Raw genomic sequence first — 20,324 nt, 5'->3', positions numbered from 1 at the left:
GAATGCAGTGCGTGTGCTGGGGTTCATCAAAACAGGGCTCTGCTGGGTGAAGGGAGTGATGTGCTTTGATTGCATTACATGGGAAGCATAGCTATAAACTGGCTTGTTCTGTTCTCCACATCTTGGTTATCAAGTGGACTCAGAGCTTGTGCAGAAGCAGCTGTAAGGGAGGGTGGAGGAGGATCAAGGAGTGAGGTGTTGCTGGGAGGCCAAGAAAGAGAGAGTCTTGCCCTGTAATTCTAGTGAGGCACCTGAGCTAAAGTACATCCACACAGCATGACCTGGGCATTAAGCAATCTTGGACTGAAAGCAGACAATTAACAATCAAGCCATATATGTTCCAAATAACGACAACAGAGGCTTAGCCAGCTATGCTTGGCATCCAACTGCAATACTATGACTATATATGCCACCATCATCAGCATGGGGCTGCCATTGGCTGGAATCTTATGTGGACCAGATGCATAATTACATCTGGCTACAAGAGCATTTCAAAGGCTGTACATTTTATTGTGTGGGGGTCACTCCTGACTCCCCAAAGCTTTTCCACTGCCTACACATCAGAAATGAGCTGGATAACTTTCCACACAGTTAGTTGTACACTACTCCAACAGTACAATAAGTTTGACCCCAGTGGCTGGCTTGATCAACATCTGATCACCTTTCCTTCTCCACCAATGGCACACTGTGGCTATATCATGCATCATCTATTGCATGGCCGAAACACACAAGTTAGCTGATTTGGAAATACATCCCCACTACTCCTATACAACTGTATGGCTCAGCAAGTATGAGTTACATGGCCCCTCAAGCCTGCTCTGCCACTTAATAAGATCACGGCTCATCAGCTGTAACCTCAACTCTACAGTCCAATCTCCCCAGAATAATCTTTCATTCCCTTGCTTACCAAATTTGTGTCTACCTTTGCCTCAGAAATATTCAAAGACTCTACTTCCACCTTCCTTTGAGGAAGAGAGGTCCAAAGCCTCAACTCTGAGAGAAAAAATATTCACCTCAGCTCTACCTTAAAATGGATGAGTTCTTTTAGATTCCCCCACAAAAGGAAACATCATCATGCTGTCAAAACCACTCAGGCGTTTTTGTGTTTCAATCACATCCCCCTTACTCTTCTAAACTCTAGTGGATACAAGGCTAGCCTACCCAAACTTTCCTTGCAAGCCAAGCTGTCCCATTCCCAATCAGTAGTCTAGTAAACCTTCTTTGAACTGTTTCCAACACATTAGCATCTTTCCTTAAATATGAAGACCAATATTATACACAGCACTCCAGACGGGATCTCACCAACCCCCTAGATAGGTAATTTCCCTACTCTTATATTCTATTCCCCAGCAATAAATGATAACATTCTGTTAGTATTCCTAATTCTGGGCTACAACTGCATGCTCATATGAATCATACACCAGGACACACAACTCTTGTGTATCCCAAAGCTCTGCAACCTCTTCCTACTTAGACAATATACTTATTATTTTTCCTGCCAAAATGGACAATTCCATACTCCTTTTGCCAGATCCTTGCTCATTCACCTACCTTTGTAACCTCATGTCCTCTTCAAAGTTTACCTTCAGACCTATCTTTGTGTCATCATCAAATTTAGCAACCATACTTTTGGTGTCTTTATTAAAGTAATTTATATGAATTGTAAAATGTTAAGAATCCAGCACTGATCCCTCTGGCCATTCAGTAAAAGACCCATTTATGCCAGCTTTCCGTTCCCTGTTAGCCAGCTAACCTTTATCCTCACTACTACGTTACATCCTCCACCATGAGCTTTTATTTTCTGCAATGACCTTAGGTGCAGCACCTTAACAAATGCCTTTTGGAAATCTAGATATTATACATCCACCAATTTATCCACATCACAAGTTACTTTTTCAAAGAACAAAGAATTGGTCAATCACGATTACCCTTTTACCAAACATTCTTGTCTTTTACCTTAAATTCTTCAAAGGGCTCTGCTAGAATTTCTTTAACATTACCTTCTAACATTTTCCTCGTGACAGAAGTTAAGCTATCTAGACCTTAGCTTCCCGTCATAGGCCTCCTCTTCCTTTCTGAGGAAAGGTATTCTCTTTACTATTTTCCTACCTAATGGAACTTTATCCAAATCCAGGGAATTTTTGAAAATCAAAAGCAACTCATTACTATTTCACAAGCCACTTTTTTTTTTAAAAGACCCTAGATGAAGTCCATCCGTAGCCAGTCTGCAGCTCCAACAATTTGCTCCGTACCACTTTCTCTGGTGATTGCTAATTTCCTGAGTTCTTCCTGAATTCCTTCCTCCTTTCCTGTAGCTAATTTCTGGGATGTCAATTGTCTCGTCTATAGTGAAGACCGAGGCAAAATACCCATCTAATTCATTTGTGATCTCCTTGTTTTCTATTACTAATTCCCCGGATTCACTTTCTATAGGACCAATGCTCACCTTGTTAACTAGTTTCCTTTCTAAATAGCTACAAAAACTCTTACTATCTTTTTTTTTACATTTCTAGCTAGCTTTATGTCATACTTCAGTATTTCCTTCTTTATAATTGTCCTAGTCATTCTTCTTTATATATACTCTTCTATCTTCTGACCTGCCATCTATCTTTGTGCAATACCTTGCTTTTTCTTTAAGCTTAATATGACCTTTAACTTGTTTAGTTGATTACAAATGGTGGATCCTCCCCTTGGAATTTTCCTTTCCCAAAGATCCCCTTAACTATGACATTGAAATCCATGGGAATAGTTTCATGGTACATGTAATTCTCAGCCATTCCCTAATATACAGTTCCTAAAATAGTCCATTTTACAAAACACAAAGTCTGTAACAGCTGCTCTTGGGATTAAGGATTCATCAGTTTTTAAATGAAATGAATTCAGTTCAAGGCCATCAGGTCTCCTCAAGAAAAATTTGTAAGTGTCAGTGCTGTGTTTCTCCAAAGATAAACAAAGAAACATAGAAAATAGGGTGGGAGGGGCCATTCAACCCTCTGACCATTCAATACAATCTTGATCATCTATCTCAATACCATATCCTCCCACTCTCCACTTACCCCTTGATGCTTTGCGCCTAGAATTTTATCAATTTCCTTCTTAAAAATAATCAGTGAATGAGGTAATGAATTCCAGAGATTCACCATCCTGTGAGTGACTGTTTTTCCTTTCAGTCCTAAAGCTCTTGCTCTGTATCCTGAGACTGTGACTCCTCACTCTAAATCCTCAGAGTCAAACTCCCCATTTCCAGTCAGTCCAGCCCTGTCAGAATTTAATAAGTTTCAAATGAATCCCCTCTCATAGCAAACAAACCTATTCAACTTTTTCTCCTCATTCAGCAGTCCTGCTGAGGTGGCCAAAATTGCACACAATGCTCCAAGTGTGGTCTCACCAAGGTCCTCCATAAGTGCAGCCCCAATACTCAAATCCTTTTGCTATTAAGGCCAACATATCATTTGCTTTCTTAACTACGTCCTTCACCTGCACGCTTACTGGTCTAAACAGACACCCATCAACACCTTCCAATGGAACACCACTTAAATGATACGCCAGCATTTTGTTTTTCCTACATCCACATCATATTGCTTCTGCCAAGTTTTTGCCCGTTTGCTGAATGGGTATAAGTTTCCTTGAAGCCTCTTTACACCCACCTCACAATTCATAAGCCCACCTAGTTTACTGTCATTCAGCAAACTTCAAAATAGTATATTTGTTTCCTTCATCCAAATCATTGATATACATCATGAATAGATGAATGCATCCTGCAGTACTTCATTGGTTGCCCATCATCCCGAGAAGTCCCATTCATTCCTATTCTCCATCTCCTGTCAACCAATTTTCAATCCATGCCAATATGTTACCCCCCAGCAGCATGCACTTTAATTTTGCGTGCACACACACATTTCAAACATTCTTCAAAAATTTTCTGAAAATCCACATCTATTCAGACTCTCCCTCTTATTTTACCAGTTAGAAACTCTAGAAGGTTTGTCAGACACCATTTCCCTTTCAGGAATCCATGTTGACATTGTCAACTCCTGTTAATACATTTCCTAATATAGCCTTTATAATAGTCTGCAGCAATTTCCCCACTGATGATTTTAGAATAAACGGTCTGTAGTTTCTTCCCTCTTTTTTTAAATAGTGGAGTTACATTTTCCCCCCTCTAATTTGTAGGAACTATTCCCATTTTCAACAGTTCTGGAAAATATTATTTTCACAGCTACCTCCTTTAGTACTGTAGAATGCAAATTATTGGTATCCTTGCAGCAAGAATGCATATACATTCCTTCACTAATGAGATTAACACATCATAGAAGGAGAAAGCATCTGTAAACTGTAAATGAAGATGCCAAGGATATGAAAGAATGAGTTACCTTTGCTTTGATCAGTGATGACGATGGGTGGGAAAATGTCAGGGAGTTCTTCCTCTCCAGGTTGCAAACCTGTTGCTCTAAGGTGGGAGATATCTAGGAGATCTGGCATATCTATTGAGACATCTAAAGCACAATGCAGAGAGAAACTACAGACACGTAATGGGCCTTTCAACATGAAGGGTTTTAAATAGCCAAACAATTTGTTTCACGTTCAGGAAAAATGAGCAGCAACAACTAACAATGTATAGGTTTTAATTAAAACTAGCATATTTCACCTTCTTCTCCTTAACCAAATCCTGATTGTAACACAAGGGGCAGCACAGGTGCAAGTAGTTTACTACTGTTTTAACAACCAAAATAGATATTAATAAAACATTTCACTGATTATTTATATAATTTAGTTCATGGCCTATTTATTGGTGCCAGCATCAGCTCAGAACACTGATAGGAATGTAGTCATAGGTCAATACAATAAAATGTGAATTGGGTACTATTTATTTAATGTCTTTCAGGATAGCGGATTATGTATTTCTGAATGATTGGTGTCAAAGATTTTACTTTTGTAGATTAGCCTCGAGTTAATGGTTAAACCAAAGCAACCAAATAATCCATCAGCAGTGAAAGGTAACAGGGGATACATTCCATTGCACCAATTTCCAAGGATAGTGTCATAAATATTTGACACCTTAGCCAAAGAATAATGGGAAGGAAGAATAAAGGAAACTAGAAATTCTACAATGTGAATTCCTTGATGGAAAGTCCACATTTCTAATTGATCCCTCTATATTAATTACCATTTGAAAGTGACAGAATGGGGTACCAGATGTGATCTACAATGACAAGCAGCTATTTTCTGCATGCTGTAAATGCCACTGCACTTATTCCTGGAAAGACTGTCTGGATTTGTAGGATAGGTAGGAACCTCAGAGTAATTGTTTGTAGACATCCCCATAGTGGACAGGGAAAAGAGTGACAGTCGAGGGCTGTGTACAGAGGGTCAGACAATTTTGTGCCCTTTGTAGGAACAGAACATGGTAGAAATGAGTTCCACCTGGGTACCAACAACCATACGACCAGGATGCCTCACTTCCAACCTCAGGCAGAATAGAAGTTCTTGACACATGTTGATGTTCAGGGGTCACCTGGAAATAACCCAGGACCATTATCAAAGAGAAGCAGTCAATTCAAAGAGGTCTTGCTCTCCTGAAAGGAATTATAGTCAATTTGGTTTTCCTCCTTCCCAATTTTTCCCTGTCATGACTGAAAACATCTAGAACACAAACTGGGGGATTCCAGAACCATACTATGGTGCTTATTAACAAATGTGTTCAACAAAGCAACTCTTCTGTGATAACTTATTATTAATACTTTTATTAAAAAATCTACCTAAAGAGCTTGACCATTTTAAAAATGGCAGATTTCCAAGAGCTTACCTAATTTTTTTGGTACCCAGTCTATACCAAAGGTAAATTTCTTTATTTGAATCACCAGATATTCAGGAAATGAAGCAAAATGGATTGTCCTGTAAATAAAAAGATTCTACTTTAAACCTCAGAACCAGTTACTATATTTTAATTCATGCATTTATTTAGTATTAAACAAAAATTGTTTCCAACATTTTCCACAGATATTTGGTATCATATTTGCTATTTTACACAAATTATGGCTGATATAGAAAAATGTAATAAGTGAAATAATATAGAAGATTGAACTAAAATAAACTGCTGATAATTTACACTGAAATGTAGTCAATAAAATTTAATTTTGTTCTCACACGATCAAATTTTACACAATTTATTCTATTTTAAAATAGTTAAGACTATTCATGTACCTTTTAATGCATAATCATTTAAGGAACAACAATCTTAAATATGAATTCTTAATTACTAGGTGCTGTTCTATAAGAACACTTTTTTAATTTCCTCTTTACAGAATCCTTATGAAGCTAAGAAAGCCATCACTCAGGGCATAAAGAACTGAGAATAAAATATATTTCAACCGATTTAATGATGATGGACAAATAAGTTTCATGCAAAATGATCTATTCAAGCAACAGAAAACCACCAACATGGAAAATGCTGCTCTGGTTAACCACTTCCTGAATAATGAAAAGTAGCCCTGAGAGGCTCCAGTCTTCTCTTAGCTAAGAAATATTACCATTGGGAGTAATTTTTCTTATGTTTACAATGCTCACCTACATAGATAAAAGTAGCCAATCAAAGCAAAAACAGTGATGGAAACTCATATTTCTGGAAATAACACTGAAATGAGGGAAGATGAATATGCATAGTCCCGAGATGCAAATTTGGTTTTAATCTTCAAGTTAGTGCCTTAAAGAAAAACTACGATTCAAGTTTTGAAATCTATTTTATAAGAATTACATGGTTCACTGTAAATAGACTCTCAGCTGTTCAGGAGATTTAATGAGGGAGTAATAAATTTATTGTTTGACCGCTGCTTAAGTACAAGAGAGAAAAGCAAAAATAATCATAAAAATTGTATATGATGGCATTCTGCAAAAGAGACAAATAATAAATGTTGCATTGTATTTTATGTATTTAAAATACACAATGAGCCTTCAAACTTCAAGAAAATTGTATGAATTAATGTCCAGTCTGGAGCATAAAGGATCACCCAAAATTTTAGATTTTTCTTTTACAGTTTTATTCATTTGAAAAAAATGCACTTTTATTTATGCCTGGTGTATCTAGTCAAGAGAAAATAAAATATAAATAATATCTACAATGCTACTACCTACAAAAGATCTTTTTAAATAAGGATTCCACAAACTTAAGGTCTCATTTTAACTTATAAGCTGGATAGTTTACAAATGGACATTTAATTCATTGTCGACATCCTTGCACACCAGTATCTGTGTGGAGTTGAATCATCAAGGGATTGGCTGCACATAATTAAATATCGAAAAACAGAATGGTTTGTAGGGAAACATCTAATATATCAAATCAAATCACTATAAATTTTCAAATGTTACATCACCCTCATCACAATAACATCCATCATTTTAGAAGGCCTGATGTGGCAATTCAAGCAAATCATTCCAAACACTTTCTTTTACCCAATCAATGCCCACCTGTGAAGGTTAGTTATATCAAGGGAATGAAGTATTGAATCTGGCTATATTGAACATGTGCTCACTTACTGCCTTTTACATCAATCCAATAAATGGCATGTTATGTCAACTCAAATAAATCAATATCAAGGATGTTGGGGGGGGGGGGGAGTGGGAGGAGGTCGTTAACAAGCATCGTTAGGAACCATAGTAAAAGTGTAATATAATAAACAGTTTGATTCACTTCCGAGACCCATTGCACTTTCTAACCAAGTTTTAATACATTGATCAAAAGAAAACAAAATACTATTCACAAACAGAATGATACACAAATATGATTTACCGCAATGACTGCCAGTTGACATGCCAGACTTTGTGGCTGAGTACATCAACACCACACCTCAGCACACAGAGAGTTTATGCCTCAATTGATAGAGTGCTCAGTAAGTATGCAAGTTCTTGTGTGGCAGGGAGGGGAACTTGATTGAACTGCAGTATTTATTTTTAAAGTTGAGAACCCAGGCCATAATCAAGGTTGAAGGAAGTAAATGAATTCCAGTAAATCAAAAAATAGTGATTAAGAAAGACAGAGCTTGAAGGAAGGAATTAAAGGCCGAAAAATTCTACAGTTTTACGATCCTGGAAGAGATTGCTCAAGGAGTCTGGACTTCATCACAATGAGTATATATGGGAACAGAGATATCAAGACACAGACCTGAGAGACTCAATTTCATTGGAGCATTGACCAAGGCAGAGGCAAGTAGATTCTTGACAAGCAAAGGGTTAAATGGTTACTGTTGACTGAAGGGAATGTGGAGTTGAGGTCACAATCAGATCAGCCACAACCTTATCAAATGTCTTATCAATGCCAAGAGGCTTACTCCTGCCCCTAATTCATATATGTTTCACAAACCAACATGAAAACAAAATCTAGCAACAGCCCACTTACTTTACTGCTGCTGACTTTGCTTGAAGAGCACTGCTCCAGAAGTCACTGACATTTTCTGGCTCTTGAAATGCTTGAAGACAAGCACTGAATGGAATTTTGGCACGAACAACCTCTCTTAAAGGTCGCTTTGCTATCTCAGCTTCTCGCCTCTTTAGTTCATATGCTACAAGTTCCTCTGTAGAATAGCAAAAGAAAATTTAAAATTGAATTGTAAAATATTATTAAAAATATTTACATCAAAGATAATGTTTTTATAATAGATTATTTTTAATGTAATTCATTTTTTTAATGTAATCTCAAGGTCATACTAAAATGACTCACTCCTAGGGGTGCTAATAATCTTAGACCAACTCTCTCTTCATATATTATATGTAGCTGCACTAATGTGCATGTATGAAAAATGAGGAAATACTGTGATTGCATGAACTCTCCCATTAAAATTGTACTTCATTGCAGCGGTCAGGCTTTCTAAGGATGAGGTACAGAAGTTGTCATCTTCACATTTTGCTGCCTGCTAGTCCAGATGTCAACTGGGCCCTTAGAGGAAGAGCCCAGACTGCCCGAAAGGAAACAAAAGAGCAAACTGTAAAGAACAGTCATTTGAATTGATTTTGCATTTCTCTTGGGGGGGGGGGTGGAAATCTTAGAACAGAATTAATTCTGGTTAGAAACAGATTTATTACCACCCTGACTTACACGATATGAAATTCGTTGTTTTGCGGCGGAAGTACAGTGCAAAGACATAAAAGTTATTATAAATTACAAAAATAAATAAATAGTGCAAAAAAGGAATATTAAAAGCAATATAAAATGTTATGAATCAACTGTAATTAATCACACTCCATTGTCATTACACATGGCAATGACAGTAAACAGCAAACTCAGGTCAGTGCTCTGGAATTTTCTTTTGCTTGAGTTATGTTACTGCACATAAACTATGGAATAAATAAACCTTTTTTTTTGCAATTTCCATGCAAAACCAATTAAAACTAGTATTTTAAGTTTCAGTTTCAAGCTGTTAAACATTATTTGATAATGTTGCACATCCAAGGTTCTTGCAGAAAGTAAAAGCTTGTGATGTAGGAGGTAGCATATCGAATGGATGAAAGATTGGCCGTCGAACAGGAACCAGAGGAATCTGTCCTCTTCTAGTTGGCAAGAAATGAATGGTGTGACACAGTGATTGGTGCGGGATCATCTTCTGCTTGCGATTTATATTAATATTTTGAATGAAGATACCAAGTTTGCCGATGACATAAATATTAGTAGGAAAGCAGGTTGTAAAGCGGACATAAGAAATGATACAGCTAGGTGAAGGGAGTGGGAAAAGATCTGGCAAATAGAGTATAATTTGTGAAAATGTGAAATTGTCCATTTCACCAGGAAAAATAAAAGTGAAGCATATTACCCCGATGGTGAGAGTGCAGAGCTCTGAGCTCCACTGTGGTCTTGGTGTCTGGACAAACCTTTTTTTGCTTAGAGATTCCTGTGTCTTTGGCATGCTCTTCCTCAAAAAGCAATCAAAGAAAAATCCTTGAATATCTTTAAGGCAGAGGCAGATAGATATTTGATATCAAAAGTAGATGGGAATGTGGAGTTGAGGTTACAATCAGATCTGATGAAGTTCTGATATAGGATCTCTGACCTTGAGTATTAACTCTGTTTCTCTTTCCACAGATGCTGCCTGACCTGCTGAGTCTTTTCAGCATTTTCTGTTTTTATTTCAGATTTCCAGCATCTACAGTATTTTTTGATTTTCATTTATGATCAGACCAGCCATGATCTTATTAAATAGCAGAGCAAGCTTGAGGGGCTGAGTAGCCTACTCCTGTTCCTAATTTATACATCTGTAGGTTAAAAAGAATCATAACCAAAATAATTTTGTTTTAGATCTTTCCAAGAAGAAAAAGCAATGGTTAACAGGCTCTTTGATGCCAATCCAAATGTAGTGAGTGCAAAATCATTTACAATCCCTCTACTTCTCCCACGTATTCCTCTATGTCTAAAGCAAGCACATGGTATATACACCTTTGTTACTAGCAGTCTGCAGGACAGCAGGAAGTTGCATGATGTAGTCAACTCTCTGTGTGTACTTGACTTTCCTGGATTGGCAACATTGGACACGATCTTCTACCATAAAGCGAAAGACTTCACTGGGATCATCTGTACCATTATTGTTTCTCTAAAATGCAAAGTATAAGAGTTCATAAAATAATTTTAAAAAGCTACTTTTGCAAGTGTCAGCAGAACTAAGCAAGAGTTTTTTTTAAGATTTAGAATTATAGAATCACACAGCATAGAAGGCAACTATTTGTGCTGACATTATGAAATAGTTGCGCAATTTAATCCTACACCACAGCTTTTTTATCCCTCGTGACTCTGCAAATGACCTTTCTTCATATGAAATCTATTTTTATTGCCTTTTCAAGTAGTACATTTCACACTATAATAACCCTCTGGTGGGGAAATAAAACTTTCACTTCTTGATGCAAGGTACCTTTTGAATGCTTATGATACTTCATTAACCCTATTACCTGGAAGAATTAAAATCAAGTTAGCCATAAATAAATTGCCTTTAACAATTTTGTACTAGCTGTCCTTTAGTAACGCATGCTTTTCAAAGTAAACTAATTAGAAATTACTTCTTTGAGAACTCTGTTTTGATTAGTACTTGAGAGCAACATTCTTATTCTTTCATCTGCCAAAAAAGATAAAACTATAACAGTGAAAAATCAGCAATATTGTGATATGAAGTTATTCCCAGAATACATTAAGACAAGCGAGTTACATTCTTGAAGGATGACAAACTTTATTGTGACATCTTGTAACAGGCACAAGCCTTAAAACAGGCAAGTGTGACAATTGAAATGTGGTTGCCCAGTTATAATAAATTTGTCTTTATTGTATTTCTATATGACCTTGCTTAAAACCTTAGCATGATCTTTTATTTACATTAAAGAAAACTGTGCTTGGATAAAGATGAATGCACTGAAGGTTAATTTTAAAACAATTTTCATGGGGATGTTTTTCAATGAAAAATTGCAAATGTGAGTGAACTTGTAGCCTGCTAAGAATAACATGAACCCTGAATTCCAGTTTCAGAAAATTAAATCCAATAGAGAATCAGGACTGGATTACTTTATACTGAGACCAAACTAAAAGCAGTAATGCATTACAAATAAACTTGGCAATACCAGTTGCCTAGTAACAATTTTTTTTAAATAGACCTATCCATCAGTAAGAAAGCTGGGAGAAAACCTATTAAAACCAACATTTGAAACTGAAGTAAAAACAAACTATTGTTGCCATTTGGAGACTCACATCTACAAGGCTGATTAAATGCAGAAAGAATTCTAATGCATCCTGTTGTCGGTTTGATGAAAATTCTGGATGTCCTTTTCCAACTAAAGCTTTAAACATTCTGGGCGCCATCCCTTGTTGCTGGGGCTGCAATTAATAAAACAGAGCAGTAAACATGTTATTGTGTAAATTTCAGCCAGATGAACAAAGGAAAATAAAAGAGACACAGATCAGCCACAACCAAAGTAAATGGTGGAACAGGCTCCAGTAACTGATTAGATTAATCCTGGTCCTCTATAATGTTAATTGCAATAGATGGTGACTCAAGCTGCCCACCAACTGATCAATGTCGGGCTAAATTTACATACAAGTGTGGGGTTTAGAACAGAACACAGAACAATACAGCACAGGAACAGGCCCTTCAACCCATGTCTGCACCGATCGTAATGCCAATCTAGCTAATCCCATCTGCCTGCACAAAATTCATATCCTTCTATTCCCTGCCTGTTCACATGTCTGTCTAAATGCTTCCATCAACTCCCCTAGCAGTGCATTCCAGACACCTAACACTCTCTGTGTGGAAAAAAACTTGCCTTGCAAATCTCCTTTAAATTTTCCCCCTCTCACTTTAAACCTACACCTTCTAGTATTTGACATTTTCCACCCTGGGAAAAAGACTCTGATTATCTACCCTATCAAAGCCTCTCATAATTTTATATACTTCTAACAGGTCACCCCTTACCCTCCAACACTCCAGGGAGGACAATCCAAGTTTGTCCAACATCTCCTTATAGTTATACATTCCAATCCAGGCAACATGCTGGTGAACCTATTCTGCACCCTCTCCAAAACCTTCATTTCCTTCCTACATTGTAGTGACCAGAACTGCACAAGTGTGGCCTCACCAGAGTTTTATACATGACTTGCCAACTTTTAAACTAAATGCCTCGACTGGTGAAGATAAGCATGCCATACACTTTCTTAGGCACCCCATCTACTTGTGTTGCCACTTTCAGAGAACTATGGACTTGCACTCCATGATCCCTCTGTACATCAATGCTCCTAAGGGTCCTGCCATTTACTGTATACTTTCCTCTTGCATTTGACCTCCCAAAATGCATCACCTCACACTTGTCTGGATTAAATTCCATCTGCCATTTTTCTGCCCAAATTTCCAACTGAATCCTGAATCAACTATATCCTGCTGAATCCTTTGACAACCTTCCTCACCATCACAAACCTACCAATTTTCATGCCCTCTGCAAACTTACTAATCAGCCCACCTACATTTTCATCCAGATCATTTTTAATATTTTATTATATACATTACTTACTGTTATTATATTATGTATTTTATTATATACATCTCCCAGAACTGATCCTTACATAACACCAAAAAAATGTATAGCAAAATAAAATCAACTTCATTTGGAAAACAAGTTATACAAAAGCAGAAGAAACAACATTTGGGAGAAATTTCAGCAACTTCTCCCAGTAAAAGCAGAGCAATTTCTCTAGTGCATAGAATCGATCTCCATCAGCGAAAGCTGAAGGACCATGGTCACCCTACCAAATCAGCAGACTGGATTGACAATCATCTCCACTCCATCATCGCATTGTGTGACGTTAACATATAGTTTCACATAATTACAGCAAAAACATTCGCATTTTCACCAGCAATGCCAACAACTCTTCATGTTATACAGAAAGCCAGCAGGCCTCTAGGATTCAACCTTAGAAAGAGAAGACACATGTTGTGCAAACACTCACTCCCCACTGATTCTCCTTCCTTACATTTAGCACTTTCGCTTGACTGAATACTTATTCCTTGTTGAATTATGGTCACAGGCCTACAGCCTTTCCTTCCTTAGGAATAGAGATGCATATTCATGCTCCAGTTATTCAGAAACAGGGAAAACACATCAGCTTTATATCATGCACACAGTTGCTTTGACGTGTCAACAGTGCTGCAACCTATTCAACTTGTGATTCAAGATCTGACCCAAGGCTCTGCTGCTGAAGATGTAGAAAATGGCACAGGGTAGAATGAAAAAAAATGAGGAAGAGTGGAGAAAAAAGGCTACCTGAAATTTAAGCCAGGTAAGTCTTGGGCAGCTAACAAATGGTCAAGTCACTTTTCAATTCAGCTATCAAATTTCCAGTAAAAAAGACAGAAAATGCTGGAAATATTCAGCAGGCCAGGTGGTATCAGTGGAGAGACTACAGTGCTAATGTTTCTGATTGATGACCTTTCATCTGTTTTTATTTCAAATTTACAGCAGCTTCAATGTTGTGTTTTACATTTCCAGTATAAATGAGCCATGCTGCAGGTTGCAGTTTGTGGCTGATGAATCCAATACCCAGAAAAAATTCAGAGCAGTGAAACGTGAAAGAACCGCTCATGGCTCACTACCTGTTCCACATTCCACAGCTCCCCAATTCCCAAAGGCCACAGATTTTGTCTCAAGAGGATTCAAACAATGAACTATACCCTGCACTATCCTGCAGATAGGTCCCACACATTACACTTGCCTGTAGAGCCACGTGCTAGGAATGACACCCTACCCATTTGCTTTCTTCAGCTGCCCAAGGGCTAGAAGGATGAATATTCTCCAGAATATGTTTACTAAGCCATGATGAAGGCAGAAATAATTGTAGAGAAAAAGGCAAACGGCAGCTTATAAAATCTCTGAGCAAACCAAGCAGCGAAAGAATACCTTGATCCTGGGAGGCTCAGACTTGGTTTTTGATTAAAATGGTGTGCAGGACTGGACAAAGATGTTGTAGCATGAGATCCGCACTGATTTAGACCTATGTCTGTCTGTGTTGAATGGGAACCAAAAGCTTTAACATGCTGGCCAGAATGCATGTTTCAGGAACAGTACCAAAATGCCACAGACCTGTTCTCCCTGTGTTCAGTTAAAATCCAGCCTTCAGAGTCTAAGCACAATACAGTTTATGTGCAATTCAAAAAATATGTGCTGAACATCCACAGAATGTTATAAAGGTAATTGTGTGACTTAGATGTGGCATGATTAAAATCCAAGAACCACTTGCAAATGAAATTCAGTCAAATTGCAACTAATTGACTGGCCAATTATTACCATTTACATATTTATGTGCCTCATTTCCATGTCTATATTTATGCTTATACTTGTGCTAGAAAAACAGTCTCAGTGCTTTTTGTACATTTTTGGTGCCCAACATAGCAGGAATCTAAAATGAATGAAGAAATAATGAGCCATTGCTGAGTTAATCAGAACAATTATCCAACTCTTGTTATGTCAGGAAAACCTAAATAAGGATTAAAAGGTAAACACCAACCAGCAATGAAGGTGTAAACCTTATGGGTTGAATGGCCTTTTCATATTCTGCAGTTACAAGTGTTGAGAAGCAAAATTCAGGGTGCATTCACATACTATAAATTTAGTACTGATGTGAAACAGAAATTCACTTTGCTCCAGTGATGAACTTTGAATGTAAATCAGATTCCATGAAAAAAAATTAACTACAGAGTGATGGAGAATGGGATCACCTCCTCCAGGTCTCAACACAAAATGATTAAAAACCACATTCCACCAACTTTGAGGGATTTCTTTTAAAAATGCTCACTGGTATAAAGCCAAATTTAATGCAGTGATTTTAAGCACCTCAGACACACAAGACAGTGTCTCAGTCAACAGAGAATAATTACTCATTGTGCACATAGGGTATTAGGGTAACCCAAGACTCTTGCAAATTTCTACAAATATATGGTGGACAGTATTCTGACAGGCTCCAATGTACTGGATCAAAAGAGGATGCAAAGGGTTGTAGACTCAGCCAACTCCATCACGGGCACAACCCTCCCTGCCATTGAGGACATCTTCAAGAGGTGGTGCCTCAAGAAAGCGGCATCCATCATTACAGACCCTCACCACCCGGAACATGCCCTCTTCACGTTACTACCATCAGGGAGGAGGGCACAGGAGCCTGAAGACCCACACTCAATGTTTTAGGGACAGCTTCTTCCCTTCCGCCATCAGATTTCTGAACGGTCCATGAACACTACCTCAGTATTCCTCTTTTGCACTATTTATTTATTTTTGTAACTTATACTAATTTTTATGTCTTGCACTGTACTGCTGCCGCAAAACAACAAATTTCACGACATACGTCAGTGATAATAAACCTGATTCTGACACTGCTGGTTTTTTTTCCTTAATTCTTTCTGATTAATTCTTATTCCTGGAAACTTTGCCATTTTATATTGATGACTTATTACGCACTGGCTTTCAATATTTCTCAGCATTTCTATAAAACTATGTGACCAAAACAAAAAAAAAGATCAAGACTAGCCAGAATTGAACATGTGAAATATAGACAGAAAATGCTGGAAACACTCAGAGACTCTTCGTCTCTGACCTAAAATGTTAACTACATTTCTCTCCCCGCAGATGCTGCCTGACCTGCTGAATGTTTCCAACATTTTCTGTATTTATTTGTGATTTCTGGCATCTTTCTGTTCTTTTGCTGTTCTTGCTGATTTGAAACCTGACATGAAATCAGAGTGAAGAGTGCAGCCATTGAGAAAATCATGCATTTCTACAAATGGGAGAAAGACACAGCATGTAATTTCAATCAATAACAATCAAACATACTAACTTGTTCACAGCAATCAGTATGCAGAACAATAAAAACACAAAAGGCTCTGTGCATCTGAAGATTAACCAATTAAAACTGAAAGATCAATTTGACAAATATAATAGACCTAGAACAATGCCAGATATCGTCTAAGTTTGTCAACTCCATCATGCCAAGACCTCAAAAATCTGCAGGCAAATGTTCCCAGCTACTGCACACGATTCCCACTCAGTGAACCTCTGCCGGTAACCCCTGTGGACTTCAGAATCAGGAGAAGGCTCCCTATTTTACATTCTAAAGGCAGATGCTTGCTTCTTCATTAGAGCATCTTGAGTACTTTCCTGGACTCAGAGCCTTAATGGAACTGAATTTTGGAGAGTGAATACGACACTCAGCCACTTCTGTTTCATATTTAGCACGAGCAGCCGAGGATTAGTTTCAACCTACAAAAGGATGCAGGAAAGAACAAAGGGGAAGGCCTGAGATAGGGTGGAAAATGGGAGATCAACTACATAAATGTAAATAATCCCAGCATCAGTCTGGGACTCTGTCGAATTCCAAGGACTTCCATCACGATCCTCCTTCTGCAGAAGAATGGAATATGTGGCAGTACAAGTCTTTAAAATAAATTCCATAAATTTTTAATAATTCTTGGCTATGCAATCCTGATTCTGCTTGCAGCATGCACACAACATATCTCATTTTTCTAGAACTGTGTTAATGCCATGCAATGGCCACATAAAAATGTACTATTGGGGTTACCACTGTCTGTTAAGTTATGGTGTAAAATTATTTACTGTTCTTCGCACTTCCTCTATGTCACACCTAGGTATCAAGCCGCACAGAGACAATCAAATACCTTCTTTTCTTCTTTCATCACCTGTTCAATAACCTCAGACTTCATTGGAGGTTTGGAGTACTGGCCTGAGAGTAGTGCATGTCCCAGCTTGGCCCTTTTAAAAAGGAATCAGAGCTTTCAGCTCATTTGTGTATGAGAAATACATGCTCTGTGCATTATACTACTTTGTTAAATTGTAGCTTTCAAAGTAAAATGCTCATAGGTAACTTTTATTCCTTGCAAATACATTCTTGTTCTAATATTCTCAGTCAGCATACAAAACAGGAGGTGTCAACCACCAGTAGAATGCAAGGTCATTACTTGAGTCCCAAAGATCCACACCGGTTCTGGCAAAGTGCTGAGCAGAGGTGAGAGCAGATAAAAAGGCAGAATAAATTTGGTAATGTTGTTGGTCAAACTATGGAACGTCAGATTCCGGCCACTACCATCTCTAAGAAAATAAATGGATCAGGCATGGGACTGAAATGTGCACATAGATAAACAAAGGTCAGTTCTAGTGTGCCAGAGCAGATGTAATAAGGTGGCCTGATTGACTTATATCTGCTCAGAGTGGTGCTCCACCCAGTGGTCTGAATGTGAACAAACAAATTTAAACAAAGGAAAACTTCAATCCTGAGTACGTCAGGGACCAAAATCTCATTTGAAAGCAATCTCATGACTTTGAGCACTATCAAGCTACAGCTCCAACAAACTGGTAGGATTTATGACTTTTTTTTTTCCTCTTTCACCATGATGAAAATAGGCATTAAGCACAGCAGAAGGTTTAAAGAACGTTTTATGACAAATGCCAACTGCTCACAGCTGTGTAATCAGAGATTATCCTGACGCACATTATATCTAGCTGGCAAAGACAAAATGATTATTTTCCACAGTCATGATCAAAAGAATTTGGACCATGCAGAAATGTGGTCACTATTTATTCAGCAATCATTCTATTTATTCAGCTTTCTCACATTTTAAATATATACTATTTATGATGATTCTCCTGCCTTCATTCTTATACTCTGCAAAATTATTTCTTATTTGTTAAAAGTTCAGTATCAAATAATAAATTAAGTGGCAAACCTGATGAGTAACAGCTAATTCCTCAGGGCGAAAACTCGTATTTTGTACAAAGTTCAGCTTTCAAATGCAGGACAGCTGAATAAATAGAGTGATTGTTAAGGATTTCTGATCACATTTCTGCATGGACATAAATTTTTTGATCATGATTAGGGGAAAAGTCATTATTTTGTCTTTACTGCCTAAGTCATGGTACAACATGCATCAGGATAATCTTCTATTAGACAGCTGTGAGAGCAGGGGACATTTGGCATAAAATGCACTTTAAACTTGCTATGTTCTGCACTTTTTTTTCCTCACATTCATGAAAATACCAGCAATAAATCCTAGCAGTTTATTGGAAACAGTGTTATAATGCTCAAAGTGGTGTGATTGTTGTTTTTAAATGAGATTTTAATGATATCTAGTCAGGATCGAAATGGTCTCCTTTCTTTCATCCTGCATTTACCACAGCCCACCCAGCCACCTGCAGACTGAGAGTTTCTTGCTTGTCTTGTAAGGTAGATGATGAGAAGGGAGCAGAGGCAAGAGTGACCACTCCCCACCCCAAGGATTCCCATCCTCCAGCTCAGAACCTGATTGTCAATGAAAACTGCATATATCAAGTGAGATTTGATACACCAGATTATGTAAAGGGCTTGAACCCTAAAGATTATTTTTCTTGGTCTAGAGCCTGAGTAATCCCACCCCAGCAAATGGAGGGTGCAACAGTTCAATCTAAAACCAGCGTATTGTGCCTAAACAAGGGAAACTACAAAGGGATGAGGGAGGAGTTGGCTAGTGTAGACTGGAAACACAGGCTATATGGTGGGACAGTGGTGGGACAGTTGAGGAACAGTGGAAGAGTTTCAGAGATTTTTCACAGTGCTCAACAAAAGTATATTCCAGTTAAAAGCAAGGACAGTAAGGGTGGGGAGAAGCAGCCTTGGATAACTAAGGAAATAAAAGGCGGCATCAAGCTAAAAGCTCATGCATACAAAGTCGCCAAGAGTAGTGGGAAACTGGAAGATTGAGAAAATTTTAAAAAGCAACAAAGAACCACTAAGCAAGCAATAAGGAAAGGGAAGAGGATTATGAAGGTAAACTAGCACAAAATAAAAACAGATAGTAAAAACATATTAAAAAATGGAAAATGGTGGCTAAAATGAACATAGGTCCCTTGGAAGATGAGAAGGGGGAATTAATATTGGGTAACGTGGAAATGGCCGAGGCCTTGAACAACTATTTTGTGTCGGTCTTCACGGTGGACGACACGTTTAACGTGCCAAAGAGATACGTTATGGATGTGATGAGAGGTGATCAAGAAGGCAAATGGAATGTTGGCCCTCATTGCAAGAGAGGTTGAATTTAAGAGCAGGGAGGTTATGCTACAACTACAGGGTACTGGTGAGGTCACACCTGGAGTACTGCATGCAGTTCTGATCACCTTACTTGAAGGAGGATATACTGGCTTAGGAGACGGTGCAGAGGAGGTTCACCAGGTTGATTCTGGAGATGAGGGGGCTAGCCTATGAGGAGAGATTGAGTCGCCTGGGACTATACTCACTGGAATTCAGAAGAATGAGAGGGGATCTTAGAGAAACATATAAAATTATGAAAAGGAATAGGTAAGATAGAGACAGGAAGGTTGTTTCCACTGGTAGGTGAGACTAGAACTAGGGGACACAGCTTCAAGATTCGGGGGAGTAGATTTAGGACAGAGGTGAGGAGAAACTGCTTTTCCCAGAGAGTAGTGAATCTGTGGAATTCTCTGCCAAGAAAAGTAGTAGAGGCTACCTCATCAAATATATTTAAGACACAGTTAGATAGATTTTTACATGGTAAGGGAATTAAGGGTTTTGGGAAAAAGGCAGGTAGGTAGATCTGAGTCCACGGTCAGATCAGCCATGATCTTATTGAATGGCGGAGCAGGCTCGACGGGCCAGATGGCCTACTCCTGCTCCTATTTCTTATGTTCACCCTGTCCCTGGGCAGGCTGACACTGGAAATGTTCCCAAAGCAGCAACTATGTTCACCTGTGTCATGGTTCCATTCTACTGATGCCACAAACCCTGGCAGTGGAAGATGCAATCCCAATGTAGCAGATTT

The 20,324-nt window shown here is 38.2% G+C and overlaps 1 protein-coding gene across 1 annotated transcript in view; it reads right to left on the bottom strand.

The window, feature by feature from the left end:
- usp13 (ubiquitin specific peptidase 13) overlaps positions 1 to 20,324 on the bottom strand; it is an 80,637-nt gene that overhangs the window by 21,273 nt on the left and 39,040 nt on the right. Inside the window, exons 10-15 of the mRNA XM_052017864.1 lie at positions 17,175 to 17,268; positions 11,714 to 11,839; positions 10,421 to 10,574; positions 8,393 to 8,567; positions 5,807 to 5,895; positions 4,374 to 4,496 (exon numbers count right to left, since the gene is read on the bottom strand). Of these exons, the coding sequence (XP_051873824.1) occupies positions 4,374 to 4,496; positions 5,807 to 5,895; positions 8,393 to 8,567; positions 10,421 to 10,574; positions 11,714 to 11,839; positions 17,175 to 17,268 (761 nt within the window). The remainder of the gene's footprint in view (positions 1 to 4,373; positions 4,497 to 5,806; positions 5,896 to 8,392; positions 8,568 to 10,420; positions 10,575 to 11,713; positions 11,840 to 17,174; positions 17,269 to 20,324) is intronic.

The sequence above is a fragment of the Pristis pectinata genome, chromosome 6, assembly GCF_009764475.1.
Source record: "Pristis pectinata isolate sPriPec2 chromosome 6, sPriPec2.1.pri, whole genome shotgun sequence".
Classification (NCBI taxonomy): domain Eukaryota; kingdom Metazoa; phylum Chordata; class Chondrichthyes; order Rhinopristiformes; family Pristidae; genus Pristis; species Pristis pectinata.
This window is presented reverse-complemented; position numbering and strand designations above follow the sequence as displayed.